General features: G+C 40.1%; 1 protein-coding gene across 1 annotated transcript in view; it reads right to left on the bottom strand.

Moving 5' to 3' along the window:
* Suclg2 (succinate-CoA ligase GDP-forming subunit beta) overlaps positions 1–22,498 on the bottom strand; it is a 274,301-nt gene that overhangs the window by 103,967 nt on the left and 147,836 nt on the right. The window contains exons 6-9 of the mRNA XM_038318482.1: positions 21,880–21,969; positions 14,529–14,625; positions 5,111–5,272; positions 1,851–1,993 (exon numbers count right to left, since the gene is read on the bottom strand). Coding sequence (XP_038174410.1) covers positions 1,851–1,993; positions 5,111–5,272; positions 14,529–14,625; positions 21,880–21,969 — 492 coding nt within the window. The remainder of the gene's footprint in view (positions 1–1,850; positions 1,994–5,110; positions 5,273–14,528; positions 14,626–21,879; positions 21,970–22,498) is intronic.

The raw sequence follows: 22,498 nt of genomic DNA, 5'->3' as shown, positions 1-22,498 counted from the left end.
ATAAGGTAAAGTTAAATTTTTTGAAGAGATTATTTAAACAAAAAAGGCTTTGCAAGTCATTTTTTTTTAAAATTCCTGTAGTTTTAAAATTCAAGAACAGCTACTAAGAAAAGATATTTCAGCTGGGCAGTGGTGGTGCACGCCCTTAATCCCAGCACTCAGGAAGCAGAGGCAGGTGGACTTCTGTGATTTCAAGGCCAGTCTGGTCTACATAGTGAGTTTCAGGATAGCCACGACAACATAGTGAAACCCTATCCCAGGGAAAATACAATTAAAAATAAATAAAAAGTTCCAAACTAAATTCCTGATACTCGTCTAGGTAGATTTAACCCTTGGCGGCTCTCTATCCTTAGTTTAAGTGAATTTCACAGATGCTAAGAATCAGTGTTTTATCCCAACCACTGCCCTCTGATACCTGTGGGTCACAGGATAGTGGCACCTACAGAGTGCACTTCATGTGGGGATCCCTAGGAAGAAAATAATTCTTCCCTCAGAAGGAAGTACGAAGGCAAGTGCGAGACAACAGAGGATGCGAGAGCCTCTGGTGACCAATGGACCTTAAACAATACAGGCTGTATAAATAGATCTTTTCCCAAATACCTTTGATGGATGAGTGGGTTAGATTGCATTGCTTTGCTATTCCTGGACAACATTGACGAACCGAGTACATCTTATAGCTAATGACATATTAACTTTTGTTTAGTGAATCGGAAGAAAAGAGTTACAAGGTAAACCATACTTGGAAAACAATAAGGCACAGGAAATTCTGATAAGCACACTGCACACATGGAACTGAACTGCACAAGCCAAACAGATTACTACCAGAACACTGCTTGATGAGAAGCATCCACATGAAGCAATCTGTAATGCCGGTCTTGGTGTGGGCGGGAGACAACGCTGGTTTTGTTTTCATTCATTATTTTTTCTGGGTGATGATCTAAATTTTCAAGTTTTTACATAATTTAGTAACCAACAAAATGTATTAAATACTCAAACAAGATTGAGATAATACTACTTGAATGAGGTCTAATACAAATGATTATGGCATATAGAGTTAGCCCCAAGCCCAGGTAAGAGAATAAAAAACTATGAGAAGTATACCTTTAAAAAAACTAAGACATCCTATGTCAGAAGTGAGCCTTGTCAAAGTTGTCACTCAATCACGAAGAAAGCACAATAACAGCAAAGCAACGAACTGACCAAGAACTCATTAAATGCCTGCAATACACCTAGCTGGGCTACATTCCAGTCCACAACACTCAAATTAAAACGAAAGATTTACACAAATCAACAACAGAATCTAGAAAGCTACATTCAGTCATTTACTGTTTAATCTGTATGTTACAAACTGTCATAATAAAGGATTGAGATTAAACCACATGCAGAAACAGCAAGGCTATTATTTCTTCCATACATTATATACTGTGATGTGTGATTGTTTAATTCTATAAATTTCTAGTACTCTGATAATATCTTCAAGATCCTTACAAAGGAATGTGAGGCCGAGTCCTACATCATGTAAACAGAGGACTAATTAATGGTTTGGTGTCAATTACCCAAATGCACACCAATCAATAGCACATCGTTGCTTGACACACTGCCTTTGTGTTCTGTTCCACTTCCCATGACTTTTAGACATAGTTTCTAAAATAAGATCCAGGAACTTCTTATAACTCGTTAACCACACAAAAGACAAATTATCATGCACTGCAGTGAACAGAGAGCACAATTTGTACCTGAGGCTGCAAAATACAATCTGGTTTCTTCATGCTTAGCAGCAAGTGCCAAGCTGTATTACCTGGAAGCCAAAGGTCGAATACTGTGCCATACACCTGCTAAAGAGGAGTTACCTTGGGATCAGACGTGAGCAGTTTGAATGCTTGATAGACTTGGGATTCTTTTACACCACCTCCAAGGTCCAAGAAGTTAGCTGGCTTCCCTCCATTCAGGAAAATGATGTCACAAGTAGCCATGGCTAATCCAGCCCCATTCACTGAAAGGCAAACAGCACACAATGCAGGATAGACCAATCAGCATGGAAAATGGTGTGCAATACTCGGAGTCAAATGAGAGCCCTATCATTTCCAGGCCTATCTGTGCCTTGATTGCAACTCATAAACTCATACCCATTTATGGTGAACAATCAAAATGCATGTAGTCAAAGAAGAAATAAGAAAACAGGAATGAAGACGATTCATCAACAATTCAAATCAAAGAAACAATTAAGGGGAGGAACCAATTTGGCTGCGGGTTCTGGAAAGCTCCTTGTAAGAGAATGGGCAAAAAGAATAAAAGCTGTGAGGAGCTATTCAAATGGATTGAGTCAAGTGTGACACTTAGCTTGTCCCTGTGGAGATGCTCTCTGAATGTGCATGCACTGTTTTGTGATTTAACCCAACTACTCAGGATTCTGCTTTTTCTTCACTTGCTGTAGGCATGCATCTTTAGATGATTTCATCGACATTTACTCAAAGGAGAAACAACAAAGCCAAAGCCAGCATCCCTTGATGCTCCTTCTGTAAACAGTGTAAGAAGTAGTGGCATGGTGGCACATCATGGGAATCTTGGAACTCAGAGAGCTAAAGCAGGCCGCACATGAATTCAAGCCAGCCCAAGCTACACAGAAGTACCAGGACAACATGGGCACAGAGTTCAATCCTTTCTCAAAAGCAAAAGCAAAAAGTAAGGGGTTGGAGAGGTGGCTCAGTGGTTAAGAGTATGCACTGCTCATCCAGAGGATCTGAACTCAGTTCCCAGCATCTAGGTTCACAACCACCTGTAACTGAAGCTCCAAGGGTTCTAATACCCTCTTCTGAACCCTGGGGAGCATTTGCCATTGTGTGTGTATGCATGCGCAAACACACAGAAAATTAAAAATCATTTTAAAAAGAAAAAAACAAAACTTAATACAAGATGTTAATTACTAACACAGTATTAAAACGAGAACGAAAGTAGGACAACTTATGGGCCTTTTAAGAACTGAAGTGGCATTTTAGCACTGAATTTCTGCTTTCCAGAGCTAACTCTTATTGGTCGATTCAATTTCTTTTGCTTCTTATGTTTAATTATAGAGAATTATATCCTTGGGTAGCAAGGATTGGGGATGTCACAACTCAGCAAACCACTCAAGGTAAAACACCCTTTACCTTTTCTGACCCTTGAATGGTCCCAGGAAACCCTGTGAATTGTGATTACCTTAATCAAGGTGGAGGACACTAAAATAAAAATAGGGAGTGGGGACCTGTATCCCGGGGCGGGGGGGGGGGGTGAGGGTGGGGCTAATGTGCACCAAGGCCTAAGCTCAGCAAATTAAGCATGTCTTGTTCATCATAAAAAGAATGTATGTGTAATAAAAGAGTTCCAAGAATTGTGGAGTGTTTTATTGAGAGTCTGTGAGACACATTCATACAGAAACATCTGTATTTAATTTGTTATAAACAAACCCCTACACTGTCCCCCTTTCCAAATGTCTACAGATGTTGGAGCACATTTGTTTATTGTGGCCAGAAGGGTGTGAATGATCGGCACCATTCAGAGAGCCTCCCATACAAAACAGAAGCTTTAGGTATCAATTGTAATCAGATGCATTTCCCATTGTATTGAACAGTGAACTGTTGAAGTCTCTTCACTTCTTAATATAATGATGCTGTTGTTTTAATGAGCAACAAATCTTTTTTATTTTAATTCCATTAAGATGAAGACCTCAGTTTCTAGTGCAATGAATTGTTTCTAGCAGAAACAGTCGTGTGCAATTAAGCTGGAAGCAAATAAATCACAGCACTAGAAGCCGTGGACAATAACTGAAATTGTATTGCCTCTACAGACCCATTCTGATCTCAGCTGCATAAGCCATTTTCACTAAATTAGATGGCGATGATGGAGCCCGTTGTTTGATTAATAAACTGGCATAATGAATTAAGCATTTTGGCAAGTAGTCACCATTTCATCTGAAATGTTAGCGAAATGATTAGAATTTATGTCCCTTGCTCCTTCCTCTGTGCCCTAGTTAACTTTAACTGTCAATCTGACACAGCCTATAGTCGCTAAGGAGAAGGGAGTCTAAACTGAGGGACTGTCCGGATCAGATTGGATGGTGGGCAAGCATGTGTGGGATTACCTTGACTGATGAGTTAAGAGGGTCCACCTTGGGTGGCACCATTCCCTGAACAGGTGGCCCTGGCCAGTATAAGGGAGTAATGAGCTAGCAACTGAGCCTGCAAGTATGGTTTCTCCAAGTTCCTGCTCTCTTTTCCCTCAGTGATGGACTGTGGCCTGTATGCTAAATAAACTGTCTACCCCTAAGTTTCTTTAGTCTGACTGTTTCATCATAGACACAGAAAGCACATGAGAATACTCCGAAAGAATAGCTTTGCCCAGAGCCCAGCTCTCCACAGTTCCTAGCACATGACGCTGAATTCTTAGAGAAAGCTGTGAGTTTTATTAAACAAAGTTGAGATCAATGGTTCTTTTAGTATGTATATGCACATGGGCATGTGTACATGTGTTTGGAGGCCAGAGGTCGCTGATGAGTGTGTTGCTCTGCTACTTGCCCATTTCATTTTTAAGATAGGTCTCTTAGTAAATCTAGAGGCCACCAATAGGCCAGACTTGCAGGACAGCAAGCCCCCTCAATCCAACTATCTTCTACCTCTACAGAACTGAAAATATCACCGTATCAACATGCTCGGTTTCTAGGTGGTGCCATGGATCCAAGCTCAGATTTCATGTTTGCACAGCAGGCACTTGGCAGGGGGCCATCTCTCCAGCCACTTAGGAGTTGTATTTTGTAGTTCTGCTGTACACCACAGACACCTGGAAACATCTTGGTACTTTCCTTGTTTCTTTCTTTTTCACAACTTTAGCCATCTCTAGAGGAGAAGAACACTATTGAACCTCATATCCTATCTAGATCCCTAAGAACAAAAGATTATCCAACCCAAAATCTCAGCAGTGCTAGGGCTGAGAAACTACTTTAAACCAGGAACCGTCAATCAAAGTGGATTTTGAGAGGAGACTCTGCTTTCACTGACACTATAAGAAAACACCTATTCTCACAGCTATTGGTAAACAGCATTTCAGGAAAAATCCCAGACTTGGCATCGGTACTCACCGAAGCAGGCAATGTTCCCATCCAGTCCTATGTACTTGAGATCGTATCTGGCAGCTTCATTTTCAATGGGCTCATTCTCTGATTTGTCATCCATAGCAAATATGTCCTTTTGTCGGAATTCAGCGTTGTCATCAAAGTTTATCTTGGCATCAAAGCAGACAACTGAATAAAGAGAAAAGGATGCCGCACCTGAGTCTCGGGAGTCTATAACCTGAGTCCTTCTGTCCAGCACCTGAGTCTCGGGAGTCTATAACCTGAGTCCTTCTGTCCAGCACCTGAGTCTCGGGAGTCTATAACCTGAGTCCTTCTGTCCAGCACCTGAGTCTCGGGAGTCTATAACCTGAGTCCTTCTGTCCAGCAGGCACAGAAGAGAAGAAGGCAGGCATTCTAATTCTCTCACACTGTAACCAGGGAAGCCGCCACTGCTTCCTTGACCTTTAAGTGTTTAGGCTACAGAGACAACAGGACAGGGCCCCTGTTCTGATGGGACTTGCATTCTAGCGATGACAACAGTAATTCACACCCGTCAATGTTTACTCAGTAATACAACAACAAAGGTCACCCGCATCCACTTAAAGCTACAAGCTGACACACCTCTACCCCGAAGTCAAAGTTGTAACTTCATCACTTATAGTTAGTTAGTTGGCAGGTGAGCATTGCCTTTCCCTTTTACACAAAAACAAAACACAGTAACGATACCAATTCTTTTTTGTCCTTTGTCCCCTGACATTCTATGTAAAATTTGTATTTTATCAGTACCCTCTTACTACTCTCTCTTAGTACTTCTGGACTTAATGAAAAAGAATGTTGAGTTGCATACTACTATATAGTATTTGATTCCTAACCTTCTACCTCTCAATATTAATTACAATTGAAAATATTTAAGGTATACAACATGATGTTTTGATATACACTTGCATTTTAAAATGACAACTGCAGGAAACAAATTTACCTATCTGTCCCTTCACAGATGCTTTTCTTTCTTTCCTTTTAGCTTTTTTGGGGTGAGACAACTTGAAATCTGTACTTTGAACCACTCTGAGCAGACATTACTAACTCTGTACCCTTGTTAACATGGCCTCAATTCATCATGGCCTTCGGTTTCCTTACTTGGCCTGGGTTTATGCCTTTTATGGCATAGCGAGTCGCCAACGCTAAGACACCAGTCATCTCCAGCACTACCGTCTCCATCCTCTGCTAGAGGTGAACCTCCACGTAGTACCTCCAAGCAGTGTGTGCACAGCAAAACCCACTTTCTGACAGGGTTGAGCCACAGAGCATCTTTGATTACAAGGACTGCAAACAGGACACTTGGGGGTCGCTTTGGGAAAGAGGACAGCATCTGTGGTATCTGGACTCAGCATGTTTACTCCCTTGCATCAGAAACTTTTGGGTTCTGTGCCACTGTGCCATGGTGGCATTCTCCAGTTGCATCTGAGATATTAACAAGCAGAAGTCTTTGGTCAAACATTTAAGATGTTGTGCTGTTTCCTTGAGTTTTGTTGAGTACTTCACTTGTGAAATGGGAGCCATCATTTCCCAGTATTTCACAGAAAAGCGACGGCTTTGGCCAGCTAACTATCTACTTGCTTCCAAAAAAAAGAAAACTGACGTGTTATGGCACCCTGAATCCACAGGCACCAGGGAGATTTCCTGTAGGTTCTCTTGCACATGATGTAAGCACTTGGAGCAGGTCCATTCAAGAAGACTTGGAAGAAAAATTAACAGATCACAATTGACATAAACGAGTACTGACTGACAAAAGAAAATCTTACATGAAAGCTGACACCTGTTTAGGTCCCTAGTTTTGCCACAAATGTCCAGCCACTGCCCACACACAATAAATACATGAAGTGAATAAGTAATTACTTTTCACAATAGTGTAGCTGTAATGAAGGAATCCTGTAATTACCAAAGGAACTGGCCGGTGTTCTGTGGTCCCTGCAAAGGCACTTTCTCAGCAGTTAATGACAAGTATAATAATCAATAGAAAAGCAACTTCGTTCTTGGCTTTCCACTGGGTTTATAAATACATTCTAATTAATTTATTAGTAATTTTAGCTCCTCCATTACTCACTGGCAAGATTACTTGTAAGTGACACCTTCAAAATGAATGGGCAAAGGCTATCAAATTGACTTTCTAAGTGAAGACTTGCAAATAAAAGAATTCTTGGTCAAGATCAATAAACTAGTAAATCAAAATAGTTCCAAGCTAAACTTTGCCCCTTAATTCAAAGAATACAGTTGCAAGCTGCTCCAGAGAAAGGATAACTAATGGAGATGTATGCAAAGTTCAGAAGGCAGTCCCAACCAAATGCCTGCAAAGCCAGATTTTCAGGTCTTGTTTTATGAGGCACATACTAAGTGCAGAAAGGAGCTTGCTGTTCGATGACCAGCTTGAGTACCCAACGTGGAACCCAGGGCTTAAAAAGGAGGACTGTGGGACCACAGGGCAGCACCACAGTGGCCCTTGGCCAGTTGCTGCCTGTCTGGTAACAGATCAATGTGTGTAGATCCAAGAGCTTTGAGAAGCTAAAAATACTGCGCACTGTGAAGTTAAATAAGCACAGTTAGTTAAGAAGGCATACCTGTAGGTCGGCCTGGTAGGACACACGAAACTCAGCTCTTAGGCCGAGTTAGCAGGATTTCAAGTTCAAGGCCAGTGCAGCCTACCCATGTACAGCATAAAGGTTTCGGTGCCTCAGTCTCTCTCACGTCTGTCTGTCTGTCTCACATACTGTGGTCTGTTCATTTAGTTCTGCATGACTATGACAACATGCCTGATGCAAGGAACTTGAGAAAGGAGGGATGTATTCTCCTGGTGATATCAGGCCTTCCTAGGGGTAAGGTGCAGTTGACCAGTTGGTTGTGCTGTGGGAGTGTCTGGCAGTGCCTGTTCATACCAAGTTAGACCAGAAAGCAGGCCAGAAAACTGCTGTGGATATAGCCTTCAAATATACTACTGAATTATTCTGTCAGTTATGCCCCGTGTCTCCAGAGTCAGAGCCTTTAAACAGCTTTACTATAGAGGTGGTGACCCAGGGTTATAAAGTGTGTGTGTGTGTGTGTGTGTGTGTGTGTGTGTGTGTGTGTGTGTGTGTGTAGGGTTCAAATAGAAAAGATAGCTGTTTTCAAACCCAATTTCTGGCACAGAGGTCCTAAAACCCTTGTAAACTTTCTAAGCAATGGAGCTACTGGGTGCATCTTCTGATTCTAATACTTGGCCTTTGGCTCTGTTTCCTTATACAGAGCTCAACACTTCTGGGAATTTCCTGAAAATAATTTAACATTTCCTTTGTATCTGACAACAGTAGAAAGTGTTTCCCAGAATGTAATGAGACATTGTAACAAATGACCAGAACTGAAGAGCAGGTTGTGAGAACACTGGAGTAAGCTGGCTGGTCAAAAACTCCAAAATAAGGCCAGGCAGTAGTGGCACAAGCCTTTAATCCTAGCACTCGGGAGGCAGACGCAGACAGATCTCTGTGAGTTAGAGGTCAGCCTGTTCTACAAGAGCTAGTTCCAGGACAGGCTCCAAAAGTACAGCTAAACCCTGTCTCAAAAGAAAAAAAACACAACAAAAAAGTGCCTTATTTGCTTTAGGTAAAGGAGGTGTTGGGGGGGATGATTTCTCTTTTAGCAGTGACTTATACCACTGTTCACTGTTTTATGCCTCACAAATACCACCAATGCAGGATGTCTTTACTAGAGATGCATTCATAGAAAAGGCTTTGAACTTCATGGCTCATTTTTCACAGTGTAACTGTCATGGCAGGAAAGTTGTAGCCGAAGGAGGTGAGGCTTTTGATGATCCTCAAATTATAAACTTTTCCATGTGGTGACTAAAAATGCTTAGAGTTTCATATGAGGATCTGCATAAGGGATGGCAAATGTCTCTAAAGCCAGCTTATCACCTGTTCATTTTGTATGTAATTTGTATGTACATATATACGTACATTTACATATTGTCCAAGGCTTCTTCACAGGACAAAAGCCACAGTGGCACAAGGTCCACAAACCTCCCCATATGTTTACTGACTTTATAACAATCCCTACTTAAATACACCTCTCAGCACAACTATATCTTGCATAAATATACGAGTAAATGCCCACATCTTACATGGTCAAAAACATACTTAGCTTAAGTATGTATTAATATCAGGAAGAAAGAAAAAGAACAAACACAATAAAAACTACACATAAAGGAGAGATTAAGTCCTGTGTACTGATGGATTCTTACCTGCTGACTTCCCTGCTGATGCTCTTCCAAGTGTACGTGCAGAGCTGCTGTGTTACAGATGGATGCATGTCTATGTCAACAGCAGACCCATAAAATCAACTTGCCCTGCTTGCTCAAACCTTAGCTTTCTCACTTAATTAGACAACAAACAACTATGATAAAATGTGATTTCAGAGGTATGGAGTTTGGCTCAGACATTAAGAATTTCAGTGTCACATAACTAAAACCTCAATTCTATAGAAAATTCATCTTGAAAAAAAAAAGTCAGTCTGTGTACAAAGAAGGAGAAAAAAACATACCTATTAATATTTATAAAACAATTTCCACCATCAAAGACACATTGTTACATGGTTGATAGATTATACAAATGAATTTTCCTTCTGAACAAATATCAAAGAAAGCCAAGGTACTTATATTCATAGGGTGTTTGTGCAGTTTTGTTGAGTGCTGTGAGATTTTGCAAGCTGCTAATTCAGCCACCTTGATGGAGAGTGTGACTGGCGGTGAGAGGCCTCTGACCCCAGAGTTTCAACAGAACAATGTGTCACTGACTTAAACAAAAGGAAAAAATGCATTTCAGTAGGGAGACATACACATAAAAGGAACAGAAAAACAGCAGGACGCACGACTGTCATAATTAGTTTGGAAAATAATCTGTCTTGAAGCAATGTGCTGTGGTTGATTTGTGATAAATAACCACAATGTGCTATTCAAATGTGCCTTGCTAAGCCACCTTTAAAATGCTGATGCTTTAAAAGGAGCCCCGCTTTCCATTAAATATTGATGCTATGAGAGTTGTATACTTTTTACAACTTTTCTCCAGTTGCTATGAAGAGAAAATAGCTGGGAGGCAAGACGGGGTGAGGGGAGTGTAGAACCGGAAAGGATCATGAAAATAGGCTTGTGTATAATGAGAGAAACAGAGGACTCCCACTAACAACATGGGCACTTGTTAGCATGAAGAAAGAAAGGAATCCGATGTGCCAGTTAACTTTGGATCACCCAGCTATAATTCTCAAGGAATCTGGGCCACTCAGTTACTGTTCTAAGGGGTTCTCACTTCCTTAGTTCAGTGAATGGAAGCAACTCCAGATGGAGCCAACTGTCAGCATATTGGAGGAGATCATGCCATGCACTGTAGAATGGCTAGCCACCTCCCTACACTTACCAAGCAGGTGTCAAAATCAATATTGTCAAGCTGTGACAACTTTCTGACAAACATCTGCTGGCAATAGATATGGTTGTCTTGTTGAAGGACCCCCAAACAGTAATTGCTGTGTGATCATAGATGGTGGGGAGGGGAGAAGAAATAAAACATGATGCAGAATCCCAGAGTGACTTTGCAAAATCAAAGAACTGGATAGACAGCCAGTTATATAAATCTGTAAGAAAAAATTGTTCTCATGTGGCTAAAGATTTACTGAATTAATTTGATACTACAATTAAATCAGGAAATAAAGAAGTTGATTTAACTACAGAAGCAACAATTTAATTTTGTTTCAATAAAGGCTGAGTCATTCCCATAGAGGTGTTTTCACCTTATTGTTCTATTTTTCAATAGGAACCAAATGACCTTTCTCCTAGACCATGTGAGCACTGACCAGTGGCTGGCCTAGGCTGGACATGTGACTAAACAAGGCTAATGAGAACCAGGTGAAGGGCTTTCTATGGTTGCTGGCAGGGCAGAGTAAACACTGGGCACCTCCTTTGCTGCCAGCACAGAGAGTCTGGCTGAGTTAGAACAACTCAGAGAAAGCATGGCTGTTTGATTGCTCCAGCTGAGTGAATGGATTTGGGCTCCAGGTTAGTAAAAGAAGCCTCATTCTTTGCAGAGCACAAGCCAACCCACACCTTCAAGTCCCCTGTTAAGTGAGTCAAAGTAACCCATGCAGGAGCTGGGAAAGAACAACTAAGCCAAGGTTAAAAGGTTTCTGTAAGTCACTAAAAACCATTATATTCCTAGCAAAGAGTCATTAAAGCTCAGGAAACTCAGTGTCACAGCACCCTCGGAAGGAGATTGTTAAGCACACTGGACGGAATTGTTCTTAAACTAATTCCTCCATGTCAAACTTTCCCAGGGCGACTCAGCAGCTTTGATGTTAATGACACCAGTATTTTTCATTCAACAGGATGTTGTGGAAGGACATGAACAATAAGGTGAACTTTAAAAAAATGTTCCTTAGCAAGCAATAGGACAAGAAGGAAGGTCTCCAACACAGAGATAGCACAATGGCTAGCTTTTAAGTCCAAGTGTCCATGTGATACATAGCTTTTTTTTTCCTTTTCTTTTTTTGGTGGTACACACCTTTATTTTTTTATTTTTTTATAAATATTATCAATATTGCTAAGATCTCAATGATTTCACCTATAGCTCCTACATAGAGGACTGTGGTGGGAGACTGTGACAATGATGAGACCCAACTTACACAGTCGGTCATTAATCACCATTTCCTAATTGGGTTTAATTTGACTACTGCTCATTAGAGTTATAAACCAACACTCTCATTTAATTGTGATTATATTTCAATAGCCAATCTTTTATGGTACAATGAACAAATTAATAGCTAAAGATAATTCTGGTCTTAAAAATGTCATGTAAGACTTTGTGCTTTAATGAATGGTACATACAAAATGTGGCTTGTGATGATTCCTTAAAAACACTCATGGATTTTATTTTTTTGCTCTTATTAATTAAAAAGCAAAATTTAGCTTTCATAAAGTTTGTGAACGCCTTCAAGGGAAGTTCCTCGGGTAGTCCCCTCCCGCTACAGTCAGATCATAAGGGTGAATAAAATAGTACGAAAGCAAAACCGTGATCCTATTCCACAGGAAGTTTTCCTTCCTCCCTTTTTGCATTCTGTTGTAAAATTATTTATCTGTATACAAACGATAGCACATAATGTAGAGGTCAGAGACAACCGCGGGCTTTATTCCTTAGGTACTTTCCAGTTACTTTTTGAGCCGCTAACCATGAAGCTCACCAAGAAGGTCAGTGAGCTTTAAAAATGCCCAGTCCCCTGCCTCCCCGATGCTAGATCAAGAACACTACCATGCCCAACATTTTCTTTACAATGAGTTCTAGGAAACAAACTGAGATCTTTCTGCTTGCAAAGAAAGCACTTTCCTGACGGATCCATCCAGCCTCTGCTTCAGTCTTACCTTAAGACAAGGTCTTGCTTTGTAGCCTATGATGCTCTGGAAGTCAAGAATCTCCCAAGGCTGGGTTTACTGACCTGCACAGCCAGGCTTGGCTCCATGTATTATGTTTAAGAATCTTTATAATAAATTCCCTTACTTGAGTATCAGCCTTCAATTCTGAGATTGCAGCATGCATGTGACTGGTGTTCTCAAAACGTGGGACTATGTCTGGGTCATTATCTAATAAGAGCAAAATGCTAGTTTAAAAGAGAACAACCAGAAACAACAACAACAACACCATAGGTAGCTTGCTCTAGATAGTCTGGCATCCAGGACAACCATGCACACTGGACTTAGAGGCAAGGGTTTCCATCCCATCTTGCAGACCTAGCTGTCCATCAAGACTCATGATAAATGTCTGAGCCTCTTAAAGTTGAGAATAATGACTCTTACTTTTACAGGGATGTTTGTAAAAATCTATCACAGTACCTGGCACATAGGTTAAAAAGCAGTTGCAACTCTTCCTCCTGTTATTTATATAAAATAGTGGTGGTTTTATAGCCTTGGCAATTAAAAAAATAATTTTGAGGAGCTGGATAGATGGCTTAGTGGTTAAGAACACATGCTGCCCTTGCAGCAAGGAACCAGGTATGGTTCCTAGCACCCACATGAGGTAGTTCACAAATGCCTCTTCGATTCCAGAGGAGCCAATAGAAAGGCATTTTTAGCCTCTACAGGCACTTGCAGGCAAGTGATGCACATATATTAATTCAGGCAAACATACATATAAAATAAATCTTAAAAAGCAAGCTTAAGTAAACATAACTTGCACATATACAACTTAGTACAGATTCAATCTGGTGGTTATCCATGCAATACCATATCCATGCAATGTTCCTTGAACAAGAACTTGCCATCAGCTGGATACTGGGTTTCCTGAAATTTTCTAATATTGGCTAAGCAGAGGAATATTATTTTTTATGAAATGTGGGGGGTAGACCTATTCTGTGTTTCACTCTGGATGTATAACCCAGCTCATCAGTCAATAATACAGGTATGACTTTTACTACTTTAATTAATAAAAGCTTTTCTTTTTTATAAATTTGAATCTTGGCCAGCAAAGTGTGCAGATTTGTAGTCAGAATATGATGGATGGAGAATATGAATTTGTCCTGAGTCTTTCTGGGTTCCAAAAACAAAGTCCTTAAAGTTTTCTGGATGTGACTCCAAAGCCTGTTCTTAGGAAAAACACCATGGTCCCCATGATGGTGTCTACACATACAGATTCAACCCCGTGTACCTGTTCAGCTGCAAAGCCCTGTTTAGTCAGTGTTCACAATGCATGGAAAAAGTCAAAGTTTGTGGCACTTATAGTCTGGCTTGAGCTATTCTATCTGCCACCCTACTCCTCAAAACTGCACCATGAAGTTCAAAGCCTTTTCTATGAATGCATCTCTAGTAAAGACATCCTGCATTGGTGGTATTTGTGAGGCATAAAACAGTGAACAGTGGTATAAGTCACTGCTAAAAGAGAAATCATCCCCCCAACACCTCCTTTATCTAAAGCAAATAAGACAAGTGTGTTTAACTGCAGAATAAGGGCTTCTCCAAGATAGTGGAAATCCAGTTTAGGACATAAGGTTAAAGTTTGTAAAATTCAAGAGCATCAAACAGTTCAGAAAAAAATTAGGAGTAAGTTATTAAACCTAAGTAAAGTGATGCAAACCCACACCCAAATTCCATCAGCAGCAACTGCTGAAAAATGAGGGTTCTGGGTCTGCATGCAAGAACCGAAGGTGGTTAAAGTCAGGCAGGAAATAGCTCCCAAGAAGGTTTGGCATTTGCCTCCAGCAAACCCAAATCCTCAAACACTGAGCACCATCATGGGAGCATTTGAAAGGAGCTGAAATTAAATTACTAAAAGAAATGAAGGCAACACTACTGCTGCTGTTGCAGACTTTTTTCTTGCATGTTAATTTACAGTTTATATGCATAATTATAAAAGTTCATTTGTGTTTCTTCCTTTCTGCTGTTTGTTACCTTGTCCTTCTGGAGTTTCACCGAAGGGGTTCACTTCCACCTGAGTGGCGTCAATCTTCAGGAAGAGATGATACAGCTTTTTAATCTGGTCGGCCGCCTAAATGATCAAGTTAGATGGAATTACACCCAAGCAATACAAGAAAGTTTATTTTGCTCCATTAATAGAATCTTAAAATTAGAAAATTATGTCTTTACTTTCAGTTATATTTTCTGAAGGGAAAAATTGAAGAACATAATTATTTTAATTTCCACTGCTATTCATTAGAAGGGATTGCTCAACTTTCCTCCAGACACTAAGAGAGACCATAATTAAGAAAACAAAATATTTTCTGTGTAGCCTAAAAGCACCATTAATCCTTTTGTGAATTATCATGTCCCTGTTAGTCATGTTAGACTGCAGTATAAGCTACAATCACTAATACAAACAGGCTCCATTTAAGTAAAAAGGTAAACAGGCTTTTGAGAGTTTATAATGACAAGGTTTTCCTTGTTATGCTGGAATAAAATGGTTATTATGTTCATCAATCCAAGCCCAGAATCTGCAAAGCAATGTCTGAGTGTCTGATGGAAACCGTGAGACAGAAAGATGAAAGTCTCAGAGCAGCCACAGGAGCGTGCAGCTCACACTTGACTCAGAGGGTCCTGGAGGCAAAGACCACAGAGAGCATGCACACGCAAGCCCTCATATTAATTACCATGGCTCCACTTTATCACTCGTTCCTCTCAGCTAACCTGTTCTCACTGCTCACATCAGGGCAGGCTGAGCTGTATCAGTGCTGGAGCTTGGGGCAGCACAGGTGTGAGTAGTCATAACTCCAGGAGCATCCCCACTGACGGCAAAGAGGGTAAGCCTGTGCAGCTAAGGTTGCATACAGGGTGGCACTCATTCTTGGCTCTGTTTTACTTCCCATCCACCAAGCCAGCCCTGCAGTGTGCACCATCGGAGTCACGTCGACCGGCTCCTTACTGGCATAACAGAGCACCTGACACCTGTAGGGCTAGTTACCATGTAGCTGGGCAGCTAGCAGCTGTCCTGCCAAGGGGGTCTTCCTATTCCTTCAGTCTTAACTCTCCCAGTTCTTGCAATACCTATGAATGAAATCCCTAAATATAAATTCATAATACGGTAAATACTGAAAGCTGGCCCAGGTTTGACTAAAGCATTTCTAGGGAACTATCTAAATCTTAACTATTTCAAGTCTATATGAAAAATTTCTAAAATCCTGGTTGAAATCTGATATAGATAAATAAAGGAATAATTCCAATGTGTAAGCCTAAAAAGTCTTTTTTTTTTTTTCAGCCAGGGATTCAAGATGGTTCCCAGACTGAACCTCAACTTACTCACGGCCTTTCTGTTTCGCCCACCCTAGGCAATGGGAATGCCAGCATTTGCTAATATACCAGCCCAAGACAGAATCTTTTTACTAGAAACATTTATATGAATAGGTAACAGATATAACCCTTATAAAGTTCCTCAGTATGTCAAGGTTTCTCATGATTCTATTTCCCAAACATAGCTTTCCAGATCCTTTAAGGCAGACACCAATAGCATCTGTTTTGTCTGAGATACATTCTATGCACATACTAAGATGCACACTTTCCATCTTTACAAAACAACAAACGCCTCTATCCTTATTAATAGAAGCCTTCACTGCCAGGATAAACAGGACATTATTTTAATTGTCAGGTCATATTTAATTGTGTAGCTCTACTACCATTCACTATATTTATCGCTTAAATAATGACCATATGGATTGTTTCTAATAGCTTGCTTCATTTAGTTGAAATGTCACCTCTCTTCTCTGTAATACATGTGACTAGGTATTTATAGGGTAAATCCCCACAGCAGAGCAGAATGGATGGACACACTATATTATTATTTATTGTATATGTATATGATTATGTGCATGTGTTTGCACATATGGCAAGTGTGTTTGTACATGAATGATGTTTTATGTATATGAATGGCATGTGGAGGCCTTGGGAATTGTTCCTCTAAACTATGCATTTTGGTTTTGTTTTTTGTTTTTTATTTGTTTGTTTGCAACAGGCTCTCAGGTTGGCCTGGAGACTCACCAAGTTGTCTAGACTGGGTAGTCAACAAGACCCACAGATCAACATGTCTATACCAGCATTTGGATGACAAGTGTATAAAACAATGCCCCGCTGTTTCTCAGGATTGAACTCAGTGCCTTGCGCTTAAGCACTGAAATCTCCCCACACCCTGAGAGCATTTTGAATATGAATGGTTCTATTATAGTGCTCAGGGAACTACCCTGCACTCCCATAAGCCAGTCCAAAGAGACCTCTCACTCACAGCATCATGCAGCATTGGCATCACACTGGGCATGGCATGTGGGAGCAGGTACTGTGCGGGACTTTAATGAAAATCTCATATTATGAATGAGTCTGAGCATCATTATAGCTGCTAAGACAATTTGAATTTCTTTTTCCTATGCATTTTGTATGTTTTCCTGTTGAGATTTAGGATTTTTAATCATTAACTTAAAGGAAGTGTTTTTATGTGAATAAAATTTGTTCTTTATTCCATATAAATTACAAATGTGTTTCTCCTTTGCCATTCATCTTTCAACCAGGTTGTGTTACTTCTGCTATATGGAAATCTAAGGACAATCTTACCACTCATGTCTCAATGCTCCCGGCCTTTTGCCAAACTTTCAAAAGGTCAATTTCATTTTGGAAGTAGTTTTAAGATCTCACAATTTATTCTCATTTATTTTACTGTTTCCTAGTTTCGATGTTGATAGTTTTTGAAGCTCACTAAACTATATTAAGTTATAAATCCAGTCAACCACTAATTATGGAATGTGGGGAAGGGCAGAAACCCCAAGAACATGGCAGAGACATGTCAAGGACTGCAGTGCCTCAGACCCATGAGAGTTGGCAAAGCCTTCCCTTGGTTTGTGTGCTAATGTTGCCAGAGTGTCTACGGAGCATCACCTATACCTTCCTCCAGCATCACAACTTCCTCAGGGATGTTTATAGCCAGAGAATGTTCTTTACAGTGGACTCTTACATCAGAGGCTGGATATAAAATCAACTGGAGAGTTTCTGGCTTGTTGCTGTGTCTTTTGCTTAGTTGGTATCACTCTATCAGAGCAAGCACAACCCATCCAACCCTGGTTTTCCATGTGTGTCTGAGTGAGGACCAAGCTGTGCAAGATGTGGCAAGTGAGTATCTTTCTGGGCTTGGGCTTTGTTTTTGAAATTGGATCCTCTTATTTTGCTGGTGTTGGTCTCATATCCATAATCTCAGAGGATTGGGACATAGCCTCTCAGGTAGCTGGGAATATATACATGTGACTCCATGTCTGGGTTTTGATTTGTCACTTAGACAGCTGCAGTATACATGCATATATGCATGTGGGAGGGTCCTACTTATCCTATTTGGCTAACACTTAAATGATTTAATGAGTAATACATCAATAAGGACAAAGTACATAGTGGAAATAACTTTCGGAACACAAATAAGATCTAATGCAACAATTAAAAAACAAAACAACCTGTCGTAAGCTATGCAGAATACAGAATTTACCAAGGCAACCATTGCCAGATGTACACGCAGTCCCTTGGCACTGGATCATCTCTTCATGCCAGGACCAGTGACCTAAGACTGTACAAATACTTGCTTTTCTCACATGGCTCCTCTGCTCATGGCACCCTTGAACCAATCCCCATGCCTTAAAATAGCATCCTGAATCAGAGACTCCTGTTTTTACACATGCTACAATCAGCTTTGCTGAGCACATGGGCCATCCATCCTTCCTACTGCGCAAACAAACTTGATATCCCTCAATAAATTCCAAGCCATCCACACCTCATTCGTTCTCATTCTTTTTGTCCCTCCCTACCCAATTCATGTGTTCTAGGGCTGCAGAATGACCTCCACTAGTCCATCAGTCCCTAGAGAACAGTGGCCATAGCCAAGGGAAGTCAGTAACATGCTATTAGTGCTCGCTCAGTGAGCAAATAAAGAGTCAAACCTATGAAGATGTCAGCCAGCAGTGACCGTAAGACCCTGTCTTTAAGTTTTATTTTTTCTTTCCTTTTCTTGATAAATTAACTTAAAAATATCTTGGTAATTTGGCTCCTTGGTGACCCCGAGAGGCTGCATATTCATCTTTGCTTTTCTGCACAGCACATATGGAAACAGTGTTTGGGCACCAGGGACACATTTATGCCATTTAAAAGCTATAAATAACCCTTAATTTTCTCTTTACATATAGAGGTGGCAAGAATGTCTTAGGATATATTTAATAATATTATCATTTGTGGAGCTCTCTACTGTGTTCATATACTGAGCCATCCAACAATGGGTGGGCAGCTTTTACCCCATCTAGGTTTATTCTGCTCCTACCTTCTTACACCTATCATTGATACCCTAGAAGCACTCAATGTACACAGCCTAGACATCTGATTTCACTTAATCTTACATGGGCCAAAATGCTTCAGAATTACACAATATCCATGTGTGGTGTACTGTGCAGTGAGTTGTGACAGCACAGCATTGAGCAACATACCTACTGTGATTAGGAATAGGATCTAGCAATGAGAATATAGAACAATGGAGAAACACACATATGTAGACACAAAGGATGCGCATAGGTGACTAAATACACTTGGAATCAAATGTGGGACCAAATAACTGCAACACCGTGACTTCCTAAGAGACTGGCTTTCAGGGACCAACATCTCTACATAAGCAGACTTATATATATATATATATATATATATATATATATTTATATATTTTTTTTCAAGTGGCAAGTGTAGATAACAGCCTCATTCTAACAACATGAAACTAATCAGTACAGCACAGACCCCAAGATTCGCCCAGCATTTTCCTGTGAGCAGACTTCCTCCATAGCACCTTTCAGTGCTGTTCCCTACTTGTCTTTTGAAGGCTGGCGTTTTAGTGCGGGGAGGCCGGCCTTTCTTCTACCATCTTTACTTTCACTCCCATCTTCTAATTAGTGCGGTCTTCCCTTCCTTACACACTTCTGAAGTCTTGGTCCACTTTATCCTTCTTTGACTTGTCTACTGTCACAATCACACTTTCAGAGATGGAATTAAAACCATAAAGCTGAAGGCAGGAAGAAATCAGTGAAAAAGGCCCTGTTCCCATGCTAAACACAAGTTTTACGTCTCGTGTCCAAAGACTCAACTAACCACAGCTAGAACTAAGACAGGGCTGGCCAGGTGAAACAGTGACGAGGATTCTCCCTGCCACCTGTCATGACTGGAGATCAATCCACAGAGCTGACATGCTGGAAAGAGGAAAATGACTCTGCTAGTAGTCCTGTGATGATGCACAGCATGGCACATGCATTACATATGTACAAATAAATAACATACTAAAGAAAATATTCTAAATGAATACTGAATCTTCTCTGGGTCTTTTTTCTTGTTATTATTCCCCAAGCAATAAAATAAAACAACTGTTAACAGAGCACTGATATTTGTAGGGGTATAGGATGCCTGGGTGAGACTGTGTGTCAGTTATAAGCCAAACACTATGCCATTTTCTAACAGGAACTTGAAAATAAATCAGATTTCTGTATTCTCGGGGATACTGACGGGAGCCTCTTTGGGTACTGTGGGAGACCTTCTGTATAACCACTGGGCAGCCCCAGGCCAGTGAACACTGAATGCATACAATCACTAAGGAAGCCTCTTGGGATGACAGAGGGGGAACGGCAGAAAAGCAGACAGAAGTTCTTCTGACTTAGCATGGAAGGAAGCTTGCCTGTGCTATGGGTCAGACCAAAGGCAGAGATGGACGCTCAGGACCGATTCTGTACCCCCAAAGCTTGGAGCATCATTTTTTGTCCTCAAAATAAAAAGATAAGACTACTAAATGGTTATTTTAGTTGTTCTGAGTAAAATATTGCCAACATTATTTCAAACGGCCACTGGCTACAAAAGAATAGCATATTAGGCAAGTAATGTGTATTGTTAATAAACACAATGATAATCTTGATTACTTGTGGGGCAGAGGAGAAAATTCAGAATCTTACATGTGTGAGGCAAGCATTCTACCACCAAGCTGCAAACCCAGCAGAGAACTCTTCTTTAATGGAGTACTGTCAACAACTGCTCTCACACAGTACTGAACTCAATCAATGCAATATACTTCTCAGATAGTACATTATTCCCATAATACAGATGCTGGAAATAAATTTCCAACAGAATGAACGTGTGTGAGTGTGTGTGTGTGTCAAACAGCATCAGTAATGCTGTAAGAAAATTTAAAACTTTAAAAAAATTACAAAAAAAGTCTGGGGCCGTAGTTTAGTGAGCAGAATGTTTGCCTACCATGCACAAAGCACCTAGTTAGATTGCTAGCATCATGTCTACCGGGTGTAGCGGTGCATGCCTATCATCCCAGGGCTCAGGAAGTGGGACCATGAGGCTCAGAAGTGCAAGACCAGCCTGAGATATATGAGACCCTGCCTCAAAACCACAGTAACAAGTATCAACAAACAGCATGCAGTTTATGTACCGGCTTGAAGCACACATACAAACCTCTATCAAATGAATACATATATATATATATATGCATGTATTTATTGCATATATTATTGTTGCATTATTATTACTTATTGCATATATTATTATTGCATTATTAGTGCATATATATGCATTTATTTATATATATGCATTTATTTATAGAACACACCTGCATCATATATTTGTATGCACATATACAATACCTGCATCATATATTTGTATACACATATACAATCATATATACACATACATATAAGTATGTATACACATTATAAAACTGCAGCACACACATCTCTACTATACATACATACCCCTCATATATATGTATGCATATATACATCTAACGCACAAATTATGCATGCACACACATTATATGCATATATCCATAAACACACATACATCATAAAATTACAGGCATATACTATTATTTACACACACGTACACATATGTATATATCTAGATACAAGTCTATCATATACACAGATACATACACATATCTCTATTATATATATGTACATATATATGCCTCTACCACATACACATGCATACATACATCTTTCTACCATACACACACACAAACACACACACACACACACACACACACACACATACATCTCTTATCAGATACATTCACATACATCATAAACATCACCTCTTAAAACATCAGGAAATATTTTCTTGATCTTAAACAACTTGGGGAAAGATTCAAACACAATCACCTTGTTTTCTGTCAGTCACAAACATCAGCAGCAATTAAACAAGTTACTGCAATTATTTTCTGAAATGAGGCATACATACTGTTGCTCAATGCCTTATGTACCTGATTTTTCAAGGGCCCGAGGAAGCCCAGATTTTCTGCCATCCGCTGGGCCTGGCTATCCTTTATCCCTTCAAAAATGTCAATCTGCTCCTAGTAAAAATGTATCAAATGAACAAAATTCAGAAGTCAAGTAAGAAGATTTAAACCTCAAAGCGAACGTTTAGTATTTACTGGCAATGAATAATTAAAGTATGGCACCCTTCCATAAAGCTCTGAGCGAGGCTACTGTGCTGCCTATAGGCTACGTTTTAATTAGCAGGCCAGCTATGGAACAGCCATTCCAAAACTACATAATTCTTCAAGGTGGCATACTGACAAGATGATCTGAAGCCAGTTTTCACTTTTAATTACTACACAGATGGCATTGATGAATATTTAGTCAGTTAATTTTTCTGACATCTTTTGGAAGGCATCCAAAGAAAGGCTCTCCTGCCTAATACTGTTGTTAAGTCTGGAGTTGTCATACACAGGTTAAATATTATCTTATGACTTGAGGACTTTACTCATATGAAAATTATTAATAATACTTTCGCTCTACAAAGAGCTGTTCTGTCGAAAACAATGAATGTTCTTCATGTGCATTAGTTCATGTATTATGTTAGCAAATGGGATTGTTTTA

This window comes from Arvicola amphibius, chromosome 2 (assembly GCF_903992535.2).
Source record: "Arvicola amphibius chromosome 2, mArvAmp1.2, whole genome shotgun sequence".
Classification (NCBI taxonomy): domain Eukaryota; kingdom Metazoa; phylum Chordata; class Mammalia; order Rodentia; family Cricetidae; genus Arvicola; species Arvicola amphibius.
Note: the sequence above shows the minus strand (reverse complement) of the source record. Positions and strands in the feature narration are given on the sequence as shown.